The 13,272-nt window shown below is 30.5% G+C and overlaps 1 protein-coding gene across 1 annotated transcript; it reads left to right on the forward strand.

Moving 5' to 3' along the window:
* Positions 1 to 8,949: 8,949 nt before the first annotated feature.
* Positions 8,950 to 12,215, forward strand: LOC117931760 (50S ribosomal protein L18-like). The gene is made up of 2 exons (XM_034852817.1): positions 8,950 to 9,185; positions 11,641 to 12,215. Exons 1-2 carry the CDS (start codon positions 9,030 to 9,032, stop codon positions 12,034 to 12,036), a joined length of 552 nt encoding a protein of 183 aa, XP_034708708.1. The 5' UTR covers positions 8,950 to 9,029; the 3' UTR covers positions 12,037 to 12,215.
* The last annotated feature ends 1,057 nt before the right edge of the window (positions 12,216 to 13,272 follow it).

A 13,272-nucleotide genomic window follows, 5' to 3' on the forward strand; every position in this document is an offset into this window, starting at 1 on the left:
AGACCTAAACTTGTGAAATGTTTTAGATCCTTAATTTCCTTTCTATATTGTCTTACTTCATCGTGAAGCTCCTTAATGCTTACTTCCTTGGGAGACTATTGGTCAAACCTGTTTAAGATATCATCAAGGTTATAAGGATTTACAGTCTTCTTAGCTTCTGGCTTAACAACAGATTTCTTAAATATCTCATAAAGATCTTGCTTAGTCTTTTCATCTTCAATTTTTCTTAAAGTATCTAGGATAAATTCCTGATCTTGGCTTATGACATTTATAGTCTTAGGACGGAAATTACAATTACCCTTAATACATTCTGCTTAATCACTAGAAGATTGGCTAGAAACTTCTCCACTACTGTCTAGTTGATTAATATCATCTTCATTATCTGAATCAGTCATTGATTCAGAATCTGTGGAATTTAACATTACTTTACAAAACATATCTTTTAAGTCTTCTAAGACATTTAAGTTATTAATATTTTGCTTAACTCTACAATATTTTTTTATAGTGGCTAACCTTGCCACACTTAAAACAGATAATTGGCTTGACGTCTAAAGGGGCTTCTGCCTTTTTCTGGGCATCTTTGTTGACCTTTCTTTGGACGTGTCTTGAATGCTTAGTTTCATTCATCCTATAGTTACCATAGGTTCCTCTTTTACTATGGTAAAACTTATCTTTGCTAGGCTTCCTGCTAGTTTTTTGCTTAGAGGGAGGCATAGTTTCTTTTTAGCTGAAACCAAATTGGCTACAGAATGACCCAAATTCATTCTTGTAGATTTTTTGTTGATTCTTCATTTGTTGCTTAAGCTTGAAGTCATTGCACAACGTAATCCCTTCAATTGTGACAATGCTTATAATCTCACCATAGGTTATCTTATCTTAAGGGATCTGACCATTATACTGTTCCCTTATCTTAATCTTAATTCTCTAAGAGAAAAGCTTGGGTAAACCTGATATGAATTTTTCTTTCCAAAAAGACTGGTTATGGTATGATCTTAACATGACTTTGGTTAGAAAGAGTTCCTTATACCACCTAAAATCAAGAAGCTTGGGACACTTAAGGTTGGTTAAGAGATCTGCAGTCTTATCCTTAATTTTTGTAGGATCTCCAATGAAGTGCTTAGATATTGAATTGATGAGAGTAGCCACTGCATCCTCTATATCTTGGTCATCTTCATCCTTAACAACTTCATTATTCTCATTAATCCTGTAGGCTTTCAGGATATTATTTCTATCATCAAAAGTGAGATAATTATCCCATCAACCCTTAAGCTGACCTGTAAACCCAGCAACAATTGTCTGAGCTACAGCATGATCTGGCAGTCTATTATTTAACTTATAGGTTGTACTAACCATGGTCATTTCTTGAAGCTTAGTGAGTATGTTATACTCAGTCATACCATCTATGTTCCATTCATAGATAGTACCACTGGTGTATGAAGCTTGAGTATACTGATTTATTTCCTCAAACTGCATATCAAGAAAGGTAGGTCTAGGATAGTAATTCCTAGTCTTAAAGGCTTCCAAATTGTTGATATTTTTTTAAACAGTTTGGTTATGGGGTTCCTCAAACATCTTGATTAGTTCATCAGCTTCTTCTTCTGAACTAATATCACCCTTAACCATATTGATTCTCTTATGAGGCTGAACTGTTAAAGGGACAACAAGATTATCCTTAATCTTCTAGTTAATCTTATCAACAAAAGCTTGGTTAATTTGGGGATTTTTCTGGAATTCCTTAGAGAATTCATTAGGCTTGGTATTAATTTTATCAGTTTTGTCACTGGTAATCCAAATCTTAGTGTTATTAATACGCTTACAAGGATAATCTGGATATTCCTTTTGTTTGAAGAGTTCAAACCAAATCCAAAACTTAATGTTTTTCTTTTCCTATCTTAAGTAGGCATAAAATTCTTCTTGGTAGAGGGTTCTAATGACTTTAGGGACAGTGCTAAAGAACCAATCATTCCTTTGCTTATTGACTTCAGAATAGAAGTCTTTTCTTAAGAGATCCTTGTTGATCTCAAAGTCCTTATCACTTAGGCTTATAGTGTTAATCATCTGGGAATAGGTAGGAGACATACCAGGGGACTCATCCTGTTTTGATTCCTGAGTGGACTCATTTTCCTCAATGTAAAATGGTTTGGCCACGTTGGTGTGACTTCTAACATCTGTTAGCTTAATATTCTTAGGATTTGTTGAGCTGAAACCTTCTTCTTCCCTAGTGGTTCTAACTGGGATAGAAGAGCTTGAAGATCTAGAGGGTTCATAAACTGAAACTCTAGGGCTGCTGGAATGACAAAAAGAGTTGGAAAAAAATCAGATCTCCTCCTCTATCAGGATATTGAACAATCTATTCAATCCTTTCAGATCTCTGTTCTATAGTTGGAACGGCATTAGCAAAATGCCAGTTTTCTAGAAACTCAACATCTTTCCACAATATCTTCTTAGGGACAATGAAGTTTGACTTATCTAACATATCTGAGTAAAAGAGAGTGGTCTCACCCTTAGGACTGGTGCAAAGAGCTCCAGATCCAATGCTTGTGGTCATGCTCTTATAGGCAAACTTGGTTATGCAAATTGGAATCATTGAACTATTTTAAGGACATATCAGTGTACTCTATTAATAATAATCTACGACTTATATTACAAAAGTGGGGTCCACAAATTTTTAGAAAAGATGTATAGAAGGAACTATAAGCTTTAAGTTTGAAGAAAATATAGCTAACATGACGATGATAAACTAAATAGAAGTTTTAAGTTTAAACATGCACCCACGTTAAATTTAATAACAACATATGAACATAGACTATTTGAAGATATACGTCTCCATGAGTAAACCAATAACATAATTCAATCTAACCACAACAAATTCTATGATTAGAAATATTCCACTCTAACCCAAAGAATTTTTGCTCAGGAAGTGGTCTAAGTTTTTATTGGAAACTTGATACTATACTCAATTTTAAGTGAATAACAAGTCATTAATTGTTTGCTATGTAATGGATTGAAATGGCCTGCTAGTAGTTAATAAGATTCTTATGTTGTTTTTCAAAACAAAAAACAAAATTTGTACATAGTAAAGCAAAAATATCCTAATTAGTTGTTCCCTATACATAAGTATCCATGCATGCTCTTGTGATAATTTATATCATGAAAAGATAAAGTAAAAAATTTTGATATCCAATCAACGAACATGGAGATATTTCAAAACTTTGAACTTTGTTTCTGGAATAAGTGAAGGCTATTATGAATTTAATCCTAAGTAATAAATAAAGGTTAATATGCATTTATCCCCGGTTAAAAGGTGATATGGCAAAACTTACCAAACATTATGAACTTAAACCATCGGACTATGATTGATCCAGGCTACAATTGGCCAAAAACTGATTTAGTAGCAAAGCAAGGGGTATAGCTATAGGAAATTGCTCAATTAGCTATTTAACATACACTAAAAAGGGGCCTTGGGAGCTTGGTTTAGTAGGAATTCTCCCTTGATTTTTAAAGAGGAAACCATATTGAATTTCATAGAGAGAGGGAGAAGGAAAGCTTATGGGTTTGAAGGCTTGGTTTGAAAGAAGATTTAAATTGTTAGAAAGCTAGTGTTCACTTGTGTCGAGAATCCTTAGTAAGCTCACTTTGATTTCATTTTCTCATTCTCATTCTTAGTTCGTCTTCATTTCCTCTTGATTCTTGAGTTGATTTGTATATTGAGTATGGATATTGGAGGTCACACACTTGATTGTTGGTTATTTGTTTATGATCTATGGTTATTCTTCTTCTTTTGTTCTCTTGATTCATCTTATTTGCTTGAAGGATTGTTTAATCCTTGATTTGACTTGCTGCATAGTGGTTTTGAGAGTTTGATTAATTTGATTTTGATATGTTTTGGGTATTTTTATCTACTTATAGTCCTATTGATCAATTCACGAAATGAAGCTTTGTGTGAATTTGAAATCCTTGTCTTCCTTTCGATTTCTCTTTTGAGGATTTCACTTTTCCCATCCATTTTAATGATTTTGAAAGCCTTTTTGACTAATTTTCAAATAAATTTTGATAACCACAAAGTGTTTGCATATTTACCAAAGAGGTTTTCCATTATAAAAAAAAAAAAATCTTTAACCTATATCACTCATTTTTCAAACTTATTATTTTCAGATTTTCTTGATTTTGGAAAAGTGGATTAATTTTGCAAATCTAAATTTAATTGGATTATTTTCAAATATCATGAGCTTTTTTCCTCATTAAAAGGTTGAGGATGTGGATTAATCTATGGAAATTAATTTAAACATTAATAAGGCTCACATTTTTTGGTTTTCAAATCTATCTTGCATGTTAACCTATTTTTTACTCTAAAAATGTTTTTGTTAATATAGACCTTTTAACTTATTTCTAAGTGTCTAGTTTTTACCTTATTTTTTACCCCCAAAATATTTTTACAAATCAATCTTAGCTCATAGGTTTTCAATTTTTTTTTATATATTTTTTTTGGTGTACTAGACTTCTTAAATAAGGTTTTGAGCTTTTATTTCATTCAAAAATCATTTTCCAAACTTTTTAATTAATTCCATTTTTCCTTACTTGTTGTGTTGACCTAAATCTACTGTTGTGGTTTATTCTTTAAAATATGAGATAATTGATACATATTTGAGCATCATAGAAATTTTTTTTATTTATTTTAGATACTTTAAATATGTTTTTTGATTTTATATTACACCAATGCTTGTCAAATAATTCAATCTTTGCATGACTTGTTTTGTCATATTTCTGAGTAATAAAACGTTTGGTTAAATATGAGATTATTGATGCATGTTTAGAAACTTTGAGTTTTTTATTTGTATTCTAGGGATCTGAAACATGTTGTATAATTTTTTATTTTTTTATCCTATCTCTAACTATTTTATTTGGACTTATTTTGTAACTAGTTGATTATTGTCCAACTTTTGTATCTCTTACACAAACTCATTGATTTAGGCCCTTTTGGCATGTTTTTAGTCTTTTTTTTTTTTCTTACTTTGTATCATAGACATCTTGTCCATGTTAAACAAGTCTTCCCTTGTAGCATGATCACCCTTTTACTATTTTATTTGAATTTATTTTGTGATTGCATGCTTGTTCTCTAGTTCTAATCCTTATGCATGACTAGTGTATACCAGTTCATCTTGATGTTAGTTTAACTATCCGACTCTTGATTTTGATTGTGTATATGTTGTATATATTGGGTGGCTCATACTTTGATAACATATCTCTTATCTTACTTGTGAACTAACCCTTTTTTTTCCTTATAAAAGTGGCCTTGTTTTGAGCATTATCAAAGTACACTTCCCTCCTTGATTTATATAACTCCTTTAATATACATGCTATACTCTTATTTGTTATCAACATTGCCTTTGTTATATATTCTTGTTGTTGTCTCTTAGTATCCATTGGTCTATTTGTAAATTGTCTTAGTTCCCTTTACTTGTTTAGTAGAGACCTCTTTAAGAAAGGGGTGTTACCCTATGGTACCTTCTTAATAAGTAACCTGACACTCAAATGTAGACTCGATTTTCTTAAACTTTGCTTTTCTTTAAAAAAAAGTCACTTTTGTATTTTATTTCTTATTTTTTTCCCTTAAAAAATGAACAAAATAAACGGTGACTCCAACTTTTTCCAAAATCAAATTTTCACAAAAAAAAAAAAAAAAAAGTGAGTTTCACCTTGAGTGGGGACACACGTGAAAAATACAAGTCCATAACAAGAAGTAACAAGTATGATCAAAGGCATATACTATGAAGACAAAATGAAGGGTCTACAACTTCTAAGACCCTCTCCTCCCCTTGAAGGCTTATGAAATGATAACAATGGAATATCACTACCAATATAAATTCCTAATCCACATTGTTTCACTTGGCACTCTCTTTGTTTGGTGCATATATGTTTCAATATTGTCTTTTATTTCTACTCAAATGTGTGCACTATTAGACATCATATATCTTAGCTAGTGATCTCTTTAGTTCTTGGTCTTATTTGTAAGGAACTTAGGGTGGAAAACTAAAAAGATGTGTTCTAATTTCTTCTCTATTTTCTTCCCAATCTCCAATTTTCGTTTGGTTTTTATATCGAATGATTGTTTAGGGTTTTATAATGTTTTCTAAACTTTTCCAACAAAATAATTTTTTTTTTGGGTACTTATATTTGATACTCTATTTGTGTTCATTCTACTTTGTTGTTTATTTCCTATCATACCCCTCATCTTGACCTTGTTTTGACTGATTAAGGGTCAATAACCTGAGCCTAAAAACTAGCCTAGGATCCCCAAAGGATGATGGTGGAATCACACTCCAATCAGTACAGAAACTTAGTTAACAAAAGTCCAATGGAGCCTAATCTAGCTCCAATCTTTCAAGATCATAGGGGATCGACCAAGGGTTGTGATCATCATTCAATCATAGGCATGGGATCAGCAGAATAAAGCATCTCTATCTATTAATTCATTACCCAACAACCACTACAGTTGTGATGCAAAGATGTCTTCTAGAATCTGCATGCCACAAAAAAAGCTTTACATCAAAGGCCGATTATCCTCTTATGTGTTTTCCTTCTATATTTTAGGTTTTATCAACCAATTGAATTATCTACATGTAGGTGAACTGGTAATCTTGGCACTTAACTAAAGGAGTACTTTACTAGTTATAGTCATTCAATCCAACTGACTTTAACTTGAGACCTCCTAATCAGAGCTACCTCTTACAATATAAGAAACAGGAACAAAATAAAATAAACAAAACCTTTATTAGGATCCTATCCAACAACTCTATAAGAAGATCCTAATCAAAGCTACCTCTTATAATATAAGAAATCCAAATGCCATGGAATGAATAACTCTATAAGAAGATCCTAATTAATTGATAACCCCTTTTAAGGGCACTCTAAGGTTCTAGGGTCGATCATTATGACACACATTACTAAGTAACAATTAATTTTGGAATGCAATAGTGTGAACTTTACTGCAATGAAATTCAAAATCATTAAAAGGGGTCATGCAAATCAATGATATAAAAGGAAACATCCAAGGTAGAAGAACAAATAGTAGTTCCATGAACAACTCAAATGTGATGTATATAAAACCCTTTCAATATAAGAGTAAATTGAAATTATGAGCTAGTCAAGTGGTCTAAATTAAGAAGAGATGTAGGTGATGCTTTTTTTTTTTTTACTTAATTCTAAATAGAACTTTAATGCTTAATAGGGTTAAATATTAGATTTTTTTTTTTTTTTTTTGCAGTATTATATTTCTATTAAGTATTAAAAAGTAAAAAAAAAAAAATCAATATGTTGTTTTTTCTATTTAGAAAAAACTATATATTTTGGTTTTTTCTATTTAGTAAAAAGTTTATAATAAGTCATGAAAAAGTAGAAAACAAACAACCTAAATTCTGAAAACAAATTGCTTTCAACAAAAAACAAAAAAAAACAAACATCATCGTAGTGTACATGAAAGGTGTTTTGCGTAAAGTATGTTTCACATTCTATCTAAATTTTCCACGGAAGTGGTCGACATAAAGTATGTTTCCTGTCTTTAATAAAATTTTAATCAACCCAATTGAATTCTTCAAACATGCAAATATCTTTACAAAAGGCCCTGAATTCCAATGTTGTTTTTATTTCCAATTGAGTGTCATTTGGTATTAGAAAACAATCTCGTCCAATCACCTGAATATCCCAGTGGCCCGCCCCACTGATAGCACGTTCATAGACTCTGTTTTTGAACTCATTTCGTGTAAGCATAATCATGAAGAAAATTTTCTCATTTTCCCTCCCAATAGATAAGAGAAACGAATAAGATCTCAACTATTTAAGATAAGGATGAATCAAAAGGAAAAGGAACCAAACACCAACAAAGGAAAAGACAACTATAACAACAAAGCAAAGACAATAAGATTGAAAAGGCATCACCAAATCATAGGGCATGAAATCAGAACATACCTTAAGGATTGAAATATTATTAACCTATTTTAAATAAAATATTATTAACCATTAATATTTTTTCAAATATTACTAGTTATTTTTAATAAAAATATAATTTATAACTTTATTAAAATATTATAATTCCTTTAAAATTATTACCTGGTATATTTTTAAAATTATCAATGTTACTATCTAGGAAATTTATTTTAAATATTATTATCCACAATTTTATATTTATTTCTTATAATTTAATATTTACTTTAAATTAGATTAAAATTTTTGTGGATTCTAAAAATATTATAATGTATTATTACAGTTTTTAAAAAGATATTGTGCATTTTTTTACCCAAAAATATCAATTTAAGATTTTAATAACTTGAGAATCCTTTTATTTTAAAAAAATAAAAGAATAATTGGGTACATTTAACAAAGTTGATGCATTTATAAAATGATACTTCAATTATTAAAGGTAAGCAATTATTTAAAAGTCTATATATAATATTATTTTTTAAAATTATTTAATTAAAAAAACCATTGAAAATCCAATTTTGAAAATCAAGCCGATCGTTCTCTTTTTACCATATTTTAACAAAAATGTCATTATTATTTTCTTATAAAAATAATTTTTCCCTTTAAAACCTACGTATAACTACTTAAAATATAATTAAAGGTATTTATGTTAAAAATATGTTACCGTGAAATGTTAAATTCACAAATATGATAATTATTCCATCCATTTTAATCAATTAATTTTTTAAAATATTGAAAATATGTAAAAGTGAAAAATTAGTTCACTATTTGTCTACGACCTTTTTAAAAGGAAGCTTGTAAAACAAAGGGAAATGTTTTGAAAATCATTCTTGAAAATATTTATTTTTTAAAAATAATTTTTGGTGAGAATTTGTTTTGGAAACATATTTTTTTCAAAAACGGTTTGTTTCCGATGATATTTTTAAACGCAGCCAAACAGCCCCTAGTTTTCCACACAAATTTATCAGACAGTTTGTTAAAACTCAGTGACCGGATAAGACTTGAGCAGACACTAAACCCTAACAGAGCCAAGGTTTTTCTTTTCTGTGAAGATGGCATCCATTTCATCATCACCATGTCTATTTTCTACGGATTTATTCCAGAGTCGTTCATTGAAACCCACTTCGCTCTCATGGTCTTCTTCATTTCCCGATATCAACATTTCTACCAATTCAATCACAAACCCTTCTCTTCCTTCTCTCAACAAGGTATTCTCCTTTTGGTTTTTTTTTTTTCTCTTGTATTGCTTTCCATTAAGCATATTTTGCAAGAATTTAGGAATTGTTCAAAACACAATTCATATTTTGCATTTTGCGTTTTGTGGTTTTTGCTTTCTATCAACTAGGGATTGTTGGCAACCCAATTCATATTTCTTTGTTTTGCTAATTTTTATTTCTATTCTCTCTCTTTTGTGTATCCATTTTATTGATTTCATGAACTTAGGAATTGTTCGAAACCCATATCAAATTTCTTGTTTTTTGATTTTGGCTCACTGTTGACTCACTCTTCTGGTGTACCCATTTCTTACTCTGACAAGAATGTTAGCAACTGTGCAGAACCCAATTCATATTTTTTAGTTTCTGATTTTGGGATTTTAAGCTTCATTTGAAGCTGTGTGAACTGAATAATGTAATTTGGGATGTGAATCAGAAAACTACGTTCGACATTTGAAACAAACACTTCTAATTAGTTTTGATATTTTGTAGTTTAAATTGATTGTGAGGTACCTACTAGAAGCATTGAAGAGTAGTTTGATATGGACTTCAGGTTACTGTTATTTATAAGGTTGGCACTGGACATGTTGATTATGAACCCAATTTTCCGGGTCCAGACGGGACCCTTATTGTTCTAAGTGAGATATGCCCTGGAAATGATTTTATAATCCCATTGTTTGGAATGGAGCCATGAGAAAGTGAAAGCCACTTAAGGTCTAAGTGAGATGAAAGTCCTGTGTACACTTGAATGAGAGAAACAAGAGAGAAGTCCTGTTTCAGTCTTGTCTTTACCAGAGGCTCATCACTTTTCTTTCAACCCAGCTTCGGCAGCTCAAACCTTTTTATTTCTTTATTTCTCCATGGAATCTTGAAATCAATTTTATGCTGTTAGATGTAGTGATGGCTTCATTTTTCTTTGATGCCCCCACCTTATGTTGGACTCTTTCCATCTTTAAATGCTATTCCAAAGGCCATGAAGCCATTAAATATTCATTGAGGGAATAAACATGCCTTCAAGAAAATTGGGCATGTAAGTAATTTGTAGTTGCCAAATCCCAGTAATGCTAGTTTCTCCATTTGCTAGTCCTCTACAATTTATCCTTCAGAACCTTGTAGAAGCTTGTTAATTCTGGAAGCTATTGGAGTATCATTCCCTCTCTTTATTATGATGGGATCCTGAAGTAAATGACTACAATTAAGAGAAACCACTTAAATAACTAACTCATTTAGGCAAACCACCTAAATTAGTTTGACAAACTGTGCTACCTTCTATGATCTACATGGTTTATTTTGTAATCATCACAAGTAATGATCCCTAGCCCTTGTTTTTTATGCCTATATTTGACATTGCACAGCTTCTTCCTCTTTGGGCTGTGTTGGCATACTCTTCTTTATTCCACACTGAATTCATTTTCAGGTTCTTTGTAATAGCATTTAAACTAATATAGGAGGATTCTCTTGTTTGTCAATTTTATTAACCCTAATGGAGGATGTCATCAGTTAAATTATCAGAAATGATGAATTAGCTAGGTTTACATCATTTGCTTAAGATGTTCAGCCATCATAACTAAGAGAGTGTTTAGGAGAAGCTTTCAGGGAAAAAATTTCTGTCAGAAATTTTTTTGGTAATAGATTCTCTTCATCAGTTCTTATTGAATGAAAACCTACAAGTAGTCATGCTGAAGTATGCTGCTTTTCTTTTGGGAAAATTGAGCCCAGCACCATTTTGGATGTTGGAAAGGAATTTGTTGTTGAAATTACACCAGCTTTTCACCTTTCTAGCAAAATTAGTCATATGAAATATGCCATCTCGAAAATCCAAGCATGATTAGTCAATAATAGAAAACATTCAGATTGCATATTGTAGCTGTCCTAATTTTTCTAAGAAGGTGAGATCGTACAGGATGAGTATTAAATTGCTTGAGACACGATGGTTCAGATTCTTTAACTCCTTCAAGTCAGGTTATGTTTTTAGGGAAGAAATGCATCACTAAGCTTTCAAATTACATGGTAGCATCCATTCATGTGTCCTACTCCAATTTTATGGTACGTTACCAGCCATTGTTTTACTTGAAGTTGTTTCTGTAGAAACATCTACTTATAATGCGACAAAGGACAAGCATCCTATTTTTTGTTGACCTGATGACTCCAATTGTTTGAGTCCTAAGATTCTGGCTCAAAGCCTTTTCTTCCTTGAAATTCTGAACAGTACCCAAGTTAGGATTGTGTTCCCTTTCTTTTGTTAAATGAATTGAGAGTGAGATTTTGGTCTAAGATATCATTGTCATGAATTTATTTAGACACCAATAGTTTGATATTTTCTTTATTTTCAAAATGAAGGAAAAAGTAAGGTTCAAATTGTCTTATCTGCTGTTATGAGTTTAATTTACTTTTAACTCATTGCTAGACCAAAATACTAAAAGTGGAAGTCCTCTTCCCTGTTATGTAGTGTTTAGTGGTTCAAGCTGCCTGGACCCGGAGATCTCGAAGTGAAGCCGCAAAAAGACCAAGCAGGAAATCATGGAAGCAAAAGACCGATATGTATATGAGGCCATTCTTACTAAATGTTTTCTTTTCAAAGCGATTTATCCATGCAAAAGTAATGCACCGGCCAACCAGCAAAGTGATATCAGTTGCTACCACAAATTCCAAGGATTTGAGGAATACATTGTCATCACTCACTGATCATAATGCATGTAGAGTTATAGGGAAGCTGATTGCAGAGAGATCAATGGAAGCTGATGTGTTTGCCATGTCCTATGAGCCCAGAAAGGATGAGAGAATTGAGGGTAAGCTTGGGATTGTTCTTGATACCATTAAGGAGAATGGGATCATATTTGTCTAAAACTAGATTTATTACTATAGCTTTTGTTATCTAAAATGAAACAGACAAAAAAATTGGAATGAGAGGATTTATGATCAATCAATCCTCTTGATGTATGTTGAATGGAATTTTCTATGCTTTGGACTGTGTACCTTCCCTCATATCTGAATATATCTGTGTCCTTTGCCTTTTCTTTTTTCCTTTGACATGAAGTATGATGAAGCGATAGCGACATCCTGATTTAATTATGCTTGCCATTGTTGTCATGGTTAAAATATTCTCAAAATACACATTTCATCCTCTTAAAGCATTTATGTAGTTTATTTTTTAACTTTTTCTTAACTTATTACTAATTTCTTAAATCTTTTTACTGAATAGAAAATATTAAAATATTTGGTTTTTTCATAATGCTAAAAGTGAACTATCGTAACTACAGAAAATTTATTTATTTATTTATTTATTTTACTTTTTAATACTTAATAGAAATATAATATTAAAAAAAAAACAAACAAACAACTTAATACTTAACAATATATGATACTATTTAGTCTTAAGTTCTATTTGAAATTGAGTAAAAACAAATACCACCTTAAGACCCATAAAACTTAATACTTATTATTTAATAATTTAAATTAACTTTAAATTAAAATATATTTAAGTTGTTGACTTAAAACTTATTACTTAATTATTACTTTAAGTACTAATGTTGTTTGATAAAATTAAGTTAAAATTCATTCTAAATAATTAAATTGGCATATTTATTTCTATAAATTATAATTAGAGTAAAAGAGGTCGAGTAAATAATAAAGGTCATGGAATAGAAAAAGAGATTGTAGAGGTAACTAGGGAAAATGGGGTAAAAAGATAAAATAAAGATATGGACTTAAGAATAAGTTAATTGTTTTTACATATTGCTTAAAGTTGTTTTTTACTTTAAGTTATATCATTAAGTTATTTTACCAAATATTCTTAATTTACTTAATAACTTAAATTAAGTTATTAAGTCATTTTATGTTATTAAGTTGGTTTACCAAACATCTACTTAGTATCCGTCTAGATAAGCTTCTTATTTTCTATTTTTAAAAACAGAAAATAATAGTAACTTTTATATAAGATATAAGAACTCTTAGAAATTTTCATTGAAAATATAATGGATTTTAAAATTTGATTAAAAAATTGTTACTACCTTAAATTTTAAATTTGTTAAAGTAATTTTTAAGGAAATTTACAAGAGTTTTACTTTCTATGTAGAAATTT

This window comes from Vitis riparia, chromosome 15 (assembly GCF_004353265.1).
Source record: "Vitis riparia cultivar Riparia Gloire de Montpellier isolate 1030 chromosome 15, EGFV_Vit.rip_1.0, whole genome shotgun sequence".
Taxonomy (NCBI): domain Eukaryota; kingdom Viridiplantae; phylum Streptophyta; class Magnoliopsida; order Vitales; family Vitaceae; genus Vitis; species Vitis riparia.

Bases quoted from the DNA above. Each gene is read 5' to 3' on its own strand.
- LOC117931760 (XM_034852817.1), top strand. From the start codon at position 9,030: ATGGCATCCATTTCATCATCACCATGTCTATTTTCTACGGATTTATTC. The intron at 9,186-11,640 runs GTATTCTCCTTT...CCTGTTATGTAG, and splicing joins CTCTTCCTTCTCTCAACAAG to TGTTTAGTGGTTCAAGCTGC.